The sequence below is a fragment of the Acomys russatus genome, chromosome 16 (assembly GCF_903995435.1).
Source record: "Acomys russatus chromosome 16, mAcoRus1.1, whole genome shotgun sequence".
Taxonomy (NCBI): Eukaryota; Metazoa; Chordata; class Mammalia; order Rodentia; family Muridae; genus Acomys; species Acomys russatus.
The window spans coordinates 42,111,103-42,127,652 of NC_067152.1; the positions used below are offsets into that span (position 1 = coordinate 42,111,103).

Genomic DNA, 16,550 nt, shown 5'->3' on the forward strand with positions numbered 1-16,550 from the left:
CTCCAGTTCATTACATTTGGCACCCACACAGAGACATACATGCGGACAAAACACCAAAACAAACACATGAAAAACAACAACAAAACCCGCCCTTATTTTTCTTTAGCTCCAGAAACATTATATGTGTATATTATTGACATGTTTGTGTCTTCACTGTAACTATACAGGGTCATCTTTGGGTTATTTAGGACATTTACTAGATTTCACAGTCTATGTGAGTGCTTACACCAGAACTTTGTTGTTTTTGTTTGTTTACTTTAACTAATCACATGGCTGAGTTTCTACTTGTTAGAAACCAGCGAGCCTTCCTCCTCTGCTCTGCAGCTTCTTCTGGACATACACACGGGCAGCAAGCACATTTCTAAATAGCCCAGTTACTACAGACATGGCTTGTCCCCTTCCTTGCTCTGCCCCATAGAGTTCTGCAGTCTCCACACTGTATGGAAATCACTGCCCTATCAGCACAGCACCTGGAGTCTTCCTAAACTGTGATTTCATAAACGCTCTCTCTTGCTGCCTAGCTCCCTCCAGCAGGACTCACAGTCGTGCCTTTCTTAGCCGTGCACTGTCCACTTACTACCACCACCACCTCCTCCTCCTCCTCCTCTTCTTCTTCTCCTTCTTCTTTTCTCTCCCCGCGCCCCCTCCCCCCTCTGTGTGTGTGTCGTGTCTTGTGGTAAAGCTCAAGCTGGGCTCAAACTCTATTCTCCTGCCTTCACCTCTTGCCTGCTGAGAGAACTGTAAGTGTACATCACCACCACCAACTTAAATAGGACTATATTCTTAATTCAAACATATCATTACTACATGAGCTTGTTGGGGGTATCTGCAAACTTCCCCATTTCCTTTAATAACAATTCTTTTTCTTTGTATTTAGATCTACAGAATGGATATAATATTTAAAATGCAGGGACAGGTGACAGTTCCTCCTGAACAGAACAGTGCCCAAGCCAGACGTGGTGGCGCACACCTTTAATCCCAGCACTCAGGAGGCAGAGGCAGGTGGATCTCTGTGAGTTCAAGGCCAGCCTGGTCTACAAAGTGAGTCCAGGACAGCCAGGCTACACAGAGAGACCCTGTCGCGGGAAAAAACAAAAACAAAAAAACAGTGCCCACACTCCAAAGAACACAAGCATGGTAGGGCCTCATCTTAGGGCCCAGAGCCTAGGCAGTGCCTGGTAGCTAGCAACCTTTAGTCTGGAGGAGGCTGTGGGCCTGGCAGGAGCTGCTCTTACACACACACACACACACACACACACACACACACACACACACACACACACACACACACACCCTGCAGAGTATCTGTCTCCCTACAAGCAGAAGCACCTGGGACCTGGCCTGAGCCCTTGGGAACTTACTTGACAAGTCTCAGCGTGTCCTTTCGGATGTTGATCAGGCTTCTCAGAGTCTTCACAGGTTCTTGGGGAGGTGGGGCAGCATAAGGAAACTGTCAGAAACAACATGGGAGAAGCAGTGTGTTTATAAAGACCCTAACTGTCCCCACCTGGAACAGGCCCCTGGGGGAATAAGAACAGCCCCAAGAAGAGAGGCAGGCGGAGAGTCACACTCCTAACAGGAAGCAGCCTCTAACCCAGCATGTCAGCTTGTCCAAGGTCACTGCTGGTGGGAAAAACAGGATTCAACACGGTGTCAAAAAAGCACGATTTATCTGTTTTATCTCTTTTAAATGAAATTTATTTGGGTTAGTGTTCAACAGTTAGAAAGTTAATTTAATAAACAAAAACAAAAAATAACTCTCATTAAGTTCTAAATACCAAAGGACTCACTATGATCAAGTTGACCACAAAAAGCTTTTCCATTTGACCTCAGATGACAGGGAGGACCTGCAAACCCCTTCCTTCAGGGGAGACATCAGTATCATCAGAATTTAGCAAATGGGAATAAGAGAGCCCTATCAGGTATGCAGGGCAGAGGCCTGCACACACTGAAGGCCAATCCCCTCTGCTCATCACACAGAGAAGTTTGTTAGCCCTGAGCTACAAGGGCACCTGGGGGTCAGTGCTGGCTTAGTCACACACACACACACACACACACACACACACACACACACACACACACACACACGCACACACACACATACACTTAGCGCTGGCTTCATCATTTACACACACAGTGCTGGCTTTATCACTCACATACACACAGCACTGGCTCTCTCTCTCTCTCTCTCTCTCTCTCTCTCTCTCTCTCTCTCTCTCTCTCTCACACACACACACACACACACTTAGTGCTGGCTTTATCACTCACACACACATACACAGTGGCCTCATCGTTCACAAACACATTTAGCACTGGCTTTGTCACTCACACAAACATACTTAGTGCTGGCTTTATTACACACACACACCCTAGCACTGGCTTCATCACTCACACATAGTGCTGACTTCATCACACACACACACACACACACACACACACACTAGTGCTGGCTTCATCACTCACACACACACACACACACACACTAGCACTGACTTCATCACACACACACACACACACATACACACTAGCGCTGGCTTCATCACATACACACACACACACAGGAACGCTAGCTTCATCTCACACACACACATACACACTAGCGCTGGCTTCATCACACACACACACTAGCGCTGGCTTCATCACACACACACACACATACACACTAGCGCTGGCTTCATCACACACACACACACACACACACTAGCGCTGGCTTCATCACACACACACACATACACACTAGCGCTGGCTTCATCACACACACACACACACACACTAGCGCTGGCTTCATCACACACACACACACATACACACTAACGCTGGCTTCATCACACACACACACACACACACTAGCGCTGGCTTCATCACACACACACACACACATACACACTAACGCTGGCTTCATCACACACACACACACACACACTAGCACTGGCTTCATCACACACACACACACACATACACACTAGCGCTGGCTTCATCACACACACACACACTAGTGCTGGCTTCATCACACACACACACACACACATACACACTAACGCTGGCTTCATCACACACACACACACACACTAACGCTAGCTTCATCTCACACACACACACACACATACACACTAGCGCTGGCTTCATCACACACACACACACTAGCGCTGGCTTCATCACACACACACACACACACACACACTAGCGCTGGCTTCATCACACACACACCCATACACACTAGCGCTGGCTTCATCACACACACACACACACACACACACTAGCGCTGGCTTCGTCACTCACACACACACACATACACACTAACGCTGGCTTCATCTCACACACACACACACACACACACACACACTAGCGCTGGCTTCATCACACACACACACACACACATACACACTAACGCTGGCTTCATCACACACACACACACACACACACTAGCGCTGGCTTCATCACACACACACACACACACACATACACACTAGCGCTGGCTTCATCACACACACACACACACACACTAACGCTAGCTTCATCACACACACACACACACACATACACACTAACGCTGGCTTCATCACACACACACACACACTAACGCTAGCTTCATCTCACACACACACACACATACACACTAGCGCTGGCTTCATCACACACACACACACACACTAGCGCTGGCTTCATCACACACACACACACACTAGCGCTGGCTTCATCACACACACACACTAGCACTGGCTTCATCACACACACACACACACATACACACTAACGCTGGCTTCATCACACACACACACACATACACACTAGCGCTGGCTTCATCACACACACACACACACTAGCGCTGGCTTCATCACACACACACACACACACACACACACACTAGCGCTGTCTTCATCTCACACACACACACACACACACTAGCGCTGTCTTCATCACACACACACACACACACACACACACACTAGCGCTGGCTTCATCTCACACACACACACATACACACACACTAGTGCTGGCTTCATCATTCACACACTTTCTTTCCCCATCTGGATGTTTGGATTCTGAGTTCTGAGACAGCCATAAAGGGGAAACAGAACACTTTACTGGGGATGCCTAAAAATGTTCTCTGTGTCCTTGTTCTTTGGGCAATATAATTCAAGAGCCTACCAACACGCATTGCTTACTGATGCGTGGGGTCTTGGAGGGGAGGCTCTCTGTCACTGCTGGGACATCACAGAGAGTACTCACAAACTGAGATGGCTGTGAGTAGGCTAGGCAGTACACTGTGGGTCTCCTAGCTCAAGAACTGTGTCTCCACAGTGCTGGTTCAAGAAACAGGATATTGTGGTGTGGCCTCACTGTGCTTTCACAGGCATTGACTATTTTACTGGGAAAACAACCTAATACAAAGTAAAGTACACTCGACTCTTAGTGCTGTCAATGTCATTGCTAATAATTCACATATTCAAATATGACCCGAGGGAAACACATTTAAGTGCTAGCAGTGGAGGCACACGCCTTTAATCCCAGCACTGGGGAGGCTGAGATCCTCAGATCCTGAGCTCAAGGCCAGCCTGGTCTACAGAGCAAGTTCTAGGACATCCAGGGCTATACAGAGAAACCCTATCTTTAAAAAAATCAAAAGAAAAAAAAAGTATCAAGCTAGGTATGGTAGCACACACCTTTAATCCCAGCACTTGGGAGACAGAAAGGCAGAGTTCTCTGATCCTGCCTCAAAAAAAAAAAAAAAAAGGGAAAACATTCTTTTTGTTTTTTGAGACAGGGTTTCTCTGTGTAGCCCTGGCTGTCCTGGACTCGCTTTGTAGACCAGGCTGGCCTCGAACTCACAGTGATTCGCCTGCCTCTGCCTCCCAAGTGCTGGGATTAAAGGCGTGGGCTACCACCACCCGGCATAAACATTCTTAAAGTGTTTAAAAGTAGAATTACTAAGTCAAGGAGTAGCACTGTTTTAAATATTCAGTTGGATGTGCTGGAACATGCCGGAGTACCTGCACAGGAGAGGAAGAGGCAGAAGAATAAGAAGCTGAAGGGGGCTGGAGAGATGGCTCAGAGGTTAAGAGCACTGGCTGTTCTTCCAAAGGTCCTGAGTTCAATTCCCAGCAACTATATGGTGGCTCACAACCACCTGTAATGAGATCTGGTGCCCTCTTCTGGCATGCAGGCACATATGGGGGCAGAGTACTGTATAAATAAATAAAATCTTAAAAAAAAAAAAAAAAAAAAAAAAAAAAAGAAGCTGAAGATTGGGCCGGGCCTGGTGGCGCACGCCTTTAATCTCAGCAGAAGCAGGCAGAATGCTGTGAGTTCGAGGCCAGCCTGGTCTACAAAGTGAGTCCAAGACAGACAAGGATATATAGAGAAACCCTGTCTTGGGAAAACAAACAAATAAACAAACCAAATAAAAGGAAGTTGAAGATTATCTATCTCAAGGTACCCTGAGTTCAGGCCAGGTTGGCCTATAAGAACTTCAGCTCAGAAAGAAAAAGGGGGCCAGGCATGGTGGCACTTGAGAGGCAGAGACAAGAGGATCTCAGTGAGTTCAAAGCCAACCGCTCTACATCCTAAGCTCCAGGATAGACAGGACTACGAAGGAAGGCAGGAGAGGAGGAATTTTCTTCAGTGATGTGGCCATGTTAGCTGGCCATGCTGCAAAATACCACCCACCATGTGGCCAGATGAGAGGGGAGGAAAAAGGGAGAGAAGAGAGGTGAGGAGGAACGGAGGCAGAGGAAAGAGTTGCTGGGAAAAAGAGGTTCAGTGGGGAGGGGAATGGAATGAACGAAATCAAGTACACTCACTACACACATGTGTGAGGCTGTGGACAAATGTTCCCCAACCCCCTACAAAACCCTCCACCTAAGTTATGTGTATTCAAATGGCTCACTTTGTAGGCATTACATACAAACTTTTACTTTGTAGGTGTTTTTGTTTTGTTTGAAACAGTATCTCGTAGGCTGGCTTTGAACACCCCTAATTCTCCTGCCTCAGCCTCCTATATGAATCATATTACAGCATGCGCCACAATACCTTATTTATTAATAAATAAATTATTATTTTTTAAAAAAATATTTATTTATTACACAGTATCCTGCCTGCATGTACACCTGCATGCCAGAAAAGGGCACCAGATCTCATTACGGATGATTGTGAGCCACCATGTGGTTGTTGGGAATCGAACTCAGGACCTCTGGAAGAGAAGACAGTGCTCTTAACCTCCGAGCCATCTCTCTCTCCAGCCCTCCTATATAAATTATATTACAGCATGCACCACAATACCAGCCTGCAACTTTTTAACTTATTTTATTTTAGTTTTGGTTTTTCAGGACAGGTTTCTTTGTGTAGCCCTGGCTGTCCTGGAACTTACTCTATAGACCAGACTTGCCTAGAATTCAGAGACATGCCTGCCTCTGCCTCCTGAGTGCTGGGATTAAAGGTTGCGTGCCACCACTGTCTGGCTTTAAGCAGAAAACTTTAAAAACAAAATACACAAGCTCAAGCTCAGTCATAATTTTATCACTCACAATATCAGAGTTAATAGAAATGTTATTTTCCAGAGTGTACTCCTGCCCTTTCTCTCCTGCAGTGTTTCACAGAGCACACGTGACTAAATGGTCTCTTTCATTTTAAAGAAATGGCAAACCTTTCCAAAGTCCACAATTCTGACACCACGTAGAGATATCTGCAAGCTTTATTTAAACAGTTGCTTTTGCTTCTTGCTGTTGTGTGTTGTAGATGTCCTTATTCCTGCATTCTGCATGCTTGTTTGATTATTTCTCTGGGACAAATTCCTAGGAGTGGAATTACTGGATCAAAGAGTAAGCATATTTTTAAGACTTTAAAAGCCATTTTGCCAAACTGCTCTGTGAGCAGTGTAACAGGAGGCTTTAATACAAGAAAACGGAAATTCTAGTCCAGCTCCCATCTGTGGTCCATTTCTTCACCCCCCACTTCCTAGGCTAAAGGAATTTAAAACAATTTTAAAATAAGCTTAAGCAAAAAGTAATTAGGCAGAAAAATCTGACACAAATGCTAAAGCTGTTCTAAAGCCAAAATAAATGACTTTGGGATTAACATTTTTTCTGGAGTAGCAAAGTAATCATTTTATTTTCTTTTTTCTCTTTTGGAGAAACCCAGAGGCCTGATATAAAAAACCTTAAAGACATTATTTGTTTATTTTGGTTTTTTTGAGACAGGGTCTCTCTATGAAGTCCTGGCTGCCCTGGAACTTGCTATGTAGACCAGGCTGGTTTTGGGGGGACAGCGTCACTCACTGGCTTGGAGCTCACTGATTGGACTCATCAGGCTGCCCAGTGAGCCCTGGGGATCACCGGTCATCACCTCCCATCACTGGGATTTCACACATGTGCCACCACAGGCCTGGAACTAAGCTGAGGTCCTTAGCATTTGCCAAGTGAGCCATCTCCCTATCCCTGCCCTACTTCACTCTTCTAAACTGTGGTAAAGTAGAAATAACATGACATTTACATGTTCACTCCACACACACACACCACCCGGTTCAGTGGCACTAACTGTATTCACATGTATGTTGTGCTGCCATCCAGCCCTAGGTCAATAAACTCTTACTTCCTGTTCCTAAGATGAGGCAAGCCTCCTCTCCCGGCAACCTGTGAGCTCCTGGAGGAGAGACCAATAACCAAAAGAAGCTCAAACCCTGATGGCTACTGAACAGATGCACAATGTCAATGCCAACAGCCTCCTTTGGCAGATTAAAAAAACAAAACCAAAAAACCTGCCGGGCGTAGTGGCACAGGTCTCTAATCCCGGCACTTGGGAGGCAGAGGCAGACAAATTGCTGTGAGTTCGAGGCCATCCTGGTCTACAAATATATTCCAGTACAGCCAAGGCTACACAGAGAGGCCCTGTCTTGAAAAACAAAAACAAAAACAAAACCCGAGACTAGGCGAATAGCTCAGTGGGGGAGCACTTGTCTAGCTTGTCCGAGGCTTCCATTCAGTGCCTGGTAATCAGAGGAGAAAACAGCAGCCAGGACTCAGAAGCGCCCAAGGCTCAGGAACAGTAGGTAGAACCCCAACTGGAACTGAGGAGCACGTGGGGAAAATCAAACCATCTCGCACAGTACAAGCTCCATGCAGGTTCTGGAAGCTAGTCAAAACCCTCCAGACCACACCTTACGCTCAGACTCAGCAAGGACAGAAGCACGGGCAACGGCTCCCTCCTTTACACTTCAACAAGAATACTGGAGGTCTCCACTGGGCACAGCATGGCAAACGCCTTTGTCCGTGAGATTTAACAGAAACTGCAGAAGACAGCAGCTCACATGTGGGGCTCGGCGATGCTGGAGGACACTGCAGCTTGCCCAAAATGCGGAAAGATGTGTTAGTGATGGCAAGAGCAAGGACATTTCACCATCTGTTCACCATCCGCACTACATTTGAGCACTGAATTTGGTAGAGAATAGAGTGAAGAGGATGTCTGACGCCCCAGACACTGCAAGCCTTGTGCGGCAGCATAATTCCACAGTTCCACCAGAGACCTCATGTGCTGGAGCCAGGGGTCTGGCAGTGGAGGCACCGCTGCCTGCGTCTGCAGAGAAAGTTTCTCTTTGGCCTTCTACCCTGGTGTTAGTTCCCTGAACAAACGTCTTTCTTACATCAGGAAAGTGCCACCTGGTGCCCAAAGACAGAACTGCTGGTTTGGGCCCTCATCTGAACAGGTGTGCAGTGTCTGTTTTCATAGGGTTATAAATCATACACTGTGAATCTTGTTCTTGTCATGGTGATTTCAAACATCTTGTCAACCTTCCTGAAAGCCGAATGAAAAAAAAATTCTTTTTTTTGTAGGAAATATGGTCATAGTACAAGTTAGATAAGAACAAAGCTAGCTGGTACAGTGGCATATGCTGCTAATCTCAGTATTTCAGAGGTGGAGGTAGGATCAGAGTTCAAGGTTAACCTCAGCTATACAGGAAGTCTGAGGCCAAGCTGGGCTCAAAAACAAAACAAAAAGCAAAAAGCAAAACCAAAGCCAGGCATGGTGGTGCACACCTTTACTCCCAGAACTTGTGAAGCAAAGACAGGCAGATCTCTGTGAGTTCGAGGCAGCCTGGTCTACAAAGAGAGTTCCAGGACAGGCAGGGCTATTACACAGAGAAAACCAAACCAAAACCAAAACCAAAACCCAGTATTTTGCTCCCATTTGTAAAGTACTAGGCAATTCCCAGTTGTCCATAAACAAAGACTATGAATCATTCATTAAAAAAACAATAAACTTCAATAAAACTTTTTCTTTAAGTTTTATTGTGTGTATATGGAGGTGTCCCTGGGAGCCAGAAGAAAATGTTTCATATCCCCGAGAGCTGGAGTGGCAAGCAGTGTGAGCCGCCTAACACGAGTACTGGGAATCGAACTCTGATCCTGTGGAAGAGCAGCAAGTTCTCTCAGAGGCTGGGTTTGTTCTCCAGCCCCAGAAGACAGTTTTTTTTTTTTTAATTAATTTATTCTTGTTACATCTCAATGGTTATCCCATCCCTTGTATCCTCCCATTCCTCCCTCCCTCCCATTTTCCCCCTACTCCCCTCCTCTATGACTGTGCCTGAGGGGGCCTTCCTACCCCTTTATATGCTCATAGGGTATCAAGTCTCTTCTTGGCAGAAGACAGTTTTTAAATTTTTATTTATGTATCATGTATACAGTATTCTGTCCTGCAGGCCAGAAGAGGGCACCAGATCTCATTATAGATGGTTGTGAGCCACCATGTGGTTGCTGGGACTTGAACTCAGGACCCCTGGAGGAACAGTCAGTGCTCTTAACCTCTGAGCCATCTCTCCTGCCCAGCAGACAGATTTTAAGCAGCTCCTCATGGATTTGTGTGCTCTAGAGGCAGGTCTGCTCACACATGTAGCGTGAGCAGTATGAGCTATGGACTGTCCCTGTGGCTCCTCAGAAAGATGTAAGTGTGAAGGTTTGGCTTTTTTGGGTTTGTTGTTGTTGTTTTCCTTTTCTTTTTCCCCTGACAACATCATTGATCAGAATGCTCTGGCCTTTTTCCACTTAATAGAAACCATCCATATTTTGTGGCCACCGTGGGAATAGGATAACATCATTAAAAGGAGGGGCACTCAAAGGCTGGCTCAGCAGTTAAGAATATCTCTTTTTTTTTTTTTTTTTTTTTTTTTTGAGACAGGGTTTCTCTGTGTAGCCTTGGCTATCCTGAAATCGCTTTGTAGACCAGGCTGGCCTCGAACTCACAGCGATTCGCCTGCCTCTGCCTCCCGAGTCCTGGGATTAAAGGCATGTGCCACCACGCCCGGCCTAAGAATATCTCTTGTCCTCTAAGAGGACCTGGGTTCAATTCTCTGCACCCATATGGCAGCTCAGAACTAACTGTAACTCTAGTCCCAAGGAATCTGGCATGCTCTTCTGACATCTGTGGTAGGTATACAGTCTTGCAGACAAGGCACTCATACACATTAATAATAAAATCTTTAAAAAACCACAAGTGGTTGACAAGTTTGTATTCTAATTGAAACTTAAAAGAATTTCAATTCAATCCCTAGTGTCTAAAAAAAGAGAAAGGTAGGAAGGCAGGAAGGAAGGCAGGCAGGGAATTATCCCTTTGGGCCACTCTAGAAATAAAGGCCGATGTCAGGAGGCAGCAGGAAGAAAGTCTGTGGAGCACGCTCATAAGCACACAGCCGCCGCCATGCGCTCCCACCCTGCTCCGCTTCCCCACTTAATGCTGATTCTGACGCTCGCAGGCTGAGGGCCACCTTGGGTCATTTAAGTGCCACCTCAGAGCCCTGCTGCTAGATTCTGATGCAGCTGCTCTGAGATGGGGACAAAGGACCCTCGCTTTGCTAAACTGATTTTACAGCACTCAGTCAGAGACCACACTGGAGGAACAAACACACTGACGGTTCTGTATCTCATTGTATTTCACTATGGACTAAGATACATCTGTGAGGGTCTTTTTTTTTTTTTTTTTTTTTTTTTTTTTAAAGAGTGAATGTTTCCTTACCTAAAAAAGCAAGAAATGTTTATTAGGAAAAGATGTAACTCTTGTCAAAATACAGACAGTACAAAATGAAGCTGTCCACGTTCCCTCCTAAACATATCGCGCATGTGCCTGTGCGCGCGTACACACACACACACACACACACATTTTTATGTTTAGACCCAGACAGGTCCCAAACTCATGATCCTCTGTTTCAGCCTCCTAAGTGCCGTGAGAATAGGAGCATACAACCACGGCCAGTTTACATGTATTCTCTTAGATTTCTTTTCTTATTTTAAAATTACTTCTTTATATGTATTTGGGTTTTATTCTCTGCGACTGTGTGTACCATGCCTGGGCCTGCAGAGGCCAGAACACAGTGTTTGTTTGGTTGGTTGGTTATTTGGTTTTGTTGGTTTGTTTTGTTTTGTTTTTGAGACAGGGTTTCTCTGTGTAGCCTTGGCCGTCCTGGACTCACTTATTGGACCAGGCTGGCTTCGAACTCACAGTGATCCGCCTGTCTCTGCCTCCCAAGTGCTGGGATTAAGGTGTGCGCCACCACACTCAGCGTTTTTTTGTTTTTGGTGTTTGCCTGCCATGTATGTCTGTGCATCACAAGTGTACCTGGTGCCCAGAGAGACCAGAGGGGCGTCAGAGTCCCTGGAACTGGAGTTACAGACAGTTGTGAGCCGCCTTGTGGGCGCTGATAATCAAACCCAGGTGCTATAGATGAGCAGCCAGTGCTCTTAACCACGGAGCCATCTGTCCAGCTACCATAAGAAGGCTTTGAATCCCCTAAAACTGGAGTTACAGACAGTTGTGGGCTGCCATTTGTGTGCTGGAAATAGAACCTGAGTCCTCTGGAAGAGCAGCGCTTTTAACCACGAAGCCTCTCTCCAACCCTCAGTTTATTTTTCAATATTTTTACAAAGATAGGATCATCCAGTTTATTCTTTGCTTTTTTCACTTAATGATGATGCACATTTCCTATAAGCTCCGCCTTTTTTCCTTTCTTTTTTTTCTTTTGGAGACAGGGTTTCCCTATATACGCTGGCTAGCCTGGAACTCACCTTGTAGACCAGGCTGGCCTGGAATTCACACAGATCCACCTGTCATGCAGCTTCAACGCCATTATTTGTTTTTGTGGGGTTTTCTTGTTTGGTTGGTTTGGTTTTTTGGGGGGAGGGGATGCACAGATGTCACTATGTGGCCTTGGGTGTGGCCCTGGCTGGCCTCAAACTCAGAGAGATCTGCCTGTGCCTGCCTCCAAGCACTAGGATTAAAGGTGTGTGCACCACCACTTCCCTGCTCAATCTTCCTTCCTTCCTTCCTTCGTTTTTGTATAGTTGGTTGGTTTTTTGTTTTATTTTCCTTTGGTTTTTGGAAACAGTGTTTCTCTTTGTAGCGCTGGCTGTCCTGGACTTGCTTTATAGACTAGGCTGACTTGAACCTTATAGAGGTCAGCCTGCCTCTGCCTCCTAAGTGCTGGGACTGTAAGTATGCGCCACCCCCCACTCCCCCACTGCCTTCCTTTGATTTTTAGACTGGGTTTCTTTGTGTATCCCTGGCTATCCTAGAACTAGCTCTGTAGGCCAGACTGGTCTTGAACTCACAGAGACCCCCCACCTCTGCCTCCCCAGTGCTGGGACTAAAGGCACCGCCACCGCCTGGCTCATTGAACTCACAGAGACCCCCCACCTCTGCCTCCCCAGTGCTGGGACTAAAGGCAGGGCCACCGCCTGGCTCGTTATTTTTTAAAAGTTTGTTTCACTCATACCTCAGAAGCATTAACTACTCTAATGTTAACATTTATGTAAACAGAACGAATTAACTCATCTACAAATCTTCACATTTTACTACTTTCTCCCACTAACATCTTTCTTTCTCAAAATTCATATTACCTCCCCCAACTTCATAAAATCAAAATGTTTGAGGTTTAAGTAATTCTGTAGTGATGACCAGAACATCACCTGGAATCTACCTTAACCACATGCAAGCTGGCAGAACTGCACACGTCTTTAACCCCAGCACTTGGCAGGCAGAGGCACATGGTCTACATAGTGAGTTCCAGGACAACCAGAGCTACCTAGTAAGACCTTGTCTCAGAAACAAACTAGCACACAATATGCTATAGCCCAGTTTAGTGGTAAACCCTTGTAATCCCAACACTTGGGAGGTTGAGGCAGGAGGATCAAGGCTATGTAGTAAGCTGAAGGCAACCTGTGCTATATCAGACCTATCTGGTGGGGGCAGACAGCAGTATGTTTGTTACTGTGCTCTGCCCTTACAGTGTACTATTCTTTTTTTTTTTTTTCTTTTTAGTGAATGTGGGGGGTCAGAGTGTGAGACACAACTGTTACTCGTTTATTTATTTATTTATTTATTTATTTATTTATTTATTTAGCATACAATGTTCTGTCTGTGTGTACACCTGCACACCAGAAGAGAGCATCAGATTTCATTATAGATGGTTTTGAGCCACCGTGTGGTTGCTGGGAATTGAACTCAGGCCCTCTGGAAGAGCAGTCAGTACTCTTAACCTCTGAGCCATCTCTCCAGTCCAGTGTACTAGTCTTTGATAAATTAATTAAATGATTTTTTAAAAAAAATCATGGTCCATATGCCAGGCATGGTGGTGTACACCTTTAATCCCAGCACTCTAGAGGCAGAGGCAGGCGGATTGGTGTGAGTTCAGGCTGTGAGGCCAGCCTGGTCTACCAAGCGAGTCCAGGACAGCTAGGGCTATTACACAGAGAAACCCTGTCTTGAAAAACCAAAGAGGGGGAAAGTCATGGTCCATTTTCTCCCATGCATTTCTTGGTAGAACTGTGATGAGAATATGGACTTGCTGTTTAGTCAGCTATACCCCTGAGACAAACCATCATGCCTGCTGCAGACCAGAATCACTGTTGCTTATAATAAACTCCCCTCTCGTTCATTTTTCTGCCTTAACAGGGAGCTGGTCAGCAATCTAAGAAAATGTGGTCACCAAAGCAACAACATGCAAAAGCTTCCTCTTCACCCAAAACTATGAAGCTGACCCCAACCAAGTGCCACAGAATGACTGGACACACAAACGCTGTATTTGGATCTGGCTACCAAAGAAGTTCACCAAGAAAGCAACCTCTATTAGTCTACTAACTAGGATGCAATGCCTCCTGGCAAAAAGCACAGGGCCAGGAGCTGGAGATATAGCTCAGCAATTAAGAGCACTGGCTGCCTCTCCAGAGGACCTGGGTTCAATTCCCAGCACCCACATAGCGGCTCACAACTAACTATAACTCCAGTTCCAGGGGATCTGACACCCTCACATATACAAGCGGGGAAAATATCAATGTACGTAAAATAAAAATAAATAAACATTTAAAAAAGGACAGGACCCGGGGCTGGAGAGATGGCTCAGCGGTTAAGAACACTGAGTGCTCTTCCAGAGGTCCTGAGTTCAATTCCCAGCAACCACATGGTGGCTCACAGCCATCTATAATGAGATCTGGTGCATACTGATGTATTACTGTATACAAAATAAATAAATCTTAAAAAAAAAAAAAAAAAAGGACAGGACCAATGTCCTAGCATATGACATCACACCTAATGTTGACCTTTTACAAAGTATTTCATTAAGCAATTATCTAATTAAGCAATACTCTGTTAACATAACAGGTAACAAGGCTGCGAAAACAGCCTATCTCAGAGCAAGGCAAACATAAAATCATGCACATCTTGTTTGATGACATACAGGCACAATTTCTTTCTGAGGGTTTGCATTTTGACTCAGCACCGCTGTGACTCTACACAGCTATGTGGACTGCTTAGGTGACAAACACTCACCGGATCCCAAGTTCCTGTGAGGAAACCTGGGTCGCGGCAGAGTGGAACACTACCTAGTCGTCCTACAGTTCTAAGAGACTGCCCTCAGAAGGGCTGCTTCTAGTGACGAGGGCTTCTTCACTAAGAGCAACTAATTTTAGGAGGAGATAAAATAGGGAAAGCAGACAGTCATCCCTTCCTTCCTGTGACTGGTAAATACTGACTAATAGTTAGAGCCACGCCTCACAGACAGGCTACCCTTCCTCCACACACTTCCTGACTCTCATCAGGAGACTCGCAGTAACACAGCTCAGAGACAAAATCTATTTTTAAAGAGGCAGTTCTGAAATCACACACACACACACACACACACACACACACACACACACACACACACACACACACACACTTTCCCCAAAGAAACATTTGAAAGTGTTAGTTTCCAGAATTTTAAAAACAGAGACATTTCTTTTTGCCCAATTACTAACAAGGGCAATGAAAGCAAAATACTCTTCATCCCTGTTTCAAAAGCACACGAGAAATTAAAAGCCTAGGATGGTCTTCAAGTTGGGAACCTCCAAGTTGTCCTTCTGTGTCAACCTACTTTAAAGCTCCTGATGTGAGAGCCCAGATAACTTAGGAGAGCTGCTAAGTCTCCTGAGCTCCTGGAAGAAAAGATACTGCGAAGTTCCTGGCATAAAAATCTCATCTCTGGCTGCAGAAAAGAGAAGTGCTATCAATATCAGAAACAGTGAATTCTTTCTCTGTGCAGCCTTGGCTGTCCTGGACTTGCTTTGTAAACCAGCGGGCGGGCCTCAAACTCAGCGATCCTCCTGCCTCTGCCTCCCAAGTGCTAGGATTAAAGGCATGCACCACCAAGCCCTGCCTAGAAACAGTTAGTTCTGCAAGCCAATTATCTGCAGAATCCCAGCTACTGTGGTTCGCCTGTGTATCTGGAAATGCAGCCCTTGGAAGAAAGCCATTATTCAATCAGTAACTATGAGACTGTATTTTCCTTAGCTGATCCTGAAATTCAGATATCCTATTTAAGGAGAACAAACGGCATAAAATAAAAAGTCACAGTGTATGTCTCCTAGATTTACTTTCCAAATTATTAAAATAAAGATGTGTGAGAACTGATGACAATCTACTCCGAAACTAACTTAACAAGGTATTACTGGCTTCATCTTGTCCTGCAAAGTTCCCGAGCCTTTGGAAACCCCTGTCTGCCTTTTAGACATCCCCCAAGAGCAATGAGCAGCCAAGGTTAAGCCAACCAGCTGAATTATTTTCTTTGTCTTGTACACTGAGATCTAGTAGCTACAATTGTACCTTCTAGATGGTCAAAGTCAGAGATAAAATTCAGATCTCAGGGCACATGGGCTTCCCCCACACCCTGTGTTCCATCCTCTTCCTTTCTGGGTACTCTGCATTCCTCTGTACTCAGCACCCCAGTCACCCTTTTGAACCCTCCCACTCCTTAAGCCATACTTTTCAATACCACCAATTCTTTTTTTTTTTTTTTTTAAAGATTCATTTATTTATTATTTATACAGTGTTCTGCCTGCATGCCAGAAGAGGGCACCAGATCTCATTATAGATGGTTGTGAGCCACCATGTGGTTGCTGGGAATTGAACTCAGGACCTTTGGAACAGCAGTCAGTGCTCTTCACCTCTGAGCCATCTCTCCAGGCCCTCACCAACTCTTTTTTGAGTAAGCTTTTCTCCATAGTTCTGCTACTTTTGGCTGACTCCTTGGGTACCAT

General features: G+C 45.5%; 1 protein-coding gene across 2 annotated transcripts in view; it reads right to left on the bottom strand.

Annotated features, from left to right (window-relative positions):
* Positions 1-16,550, bottom strand: part of Rnf157 (ring finger protein 157) — a 72,296-nt gene that overhangs the window by 18,878 nt on the left and 36,868 nt on the right. For both annotated transcript variants that reach the window (XM_051159081.1, XM_051159082.1), the window contains exon 3: positions 1,362-1,450. In XM_051159081.1, coding sequence (XP_051015038.1) covers positions 1,362-1,450 — 89 coding nt within the window. The remainder of the gene's footprint in view (positions 1-1,361; positions 1,451-16,550) is intronic.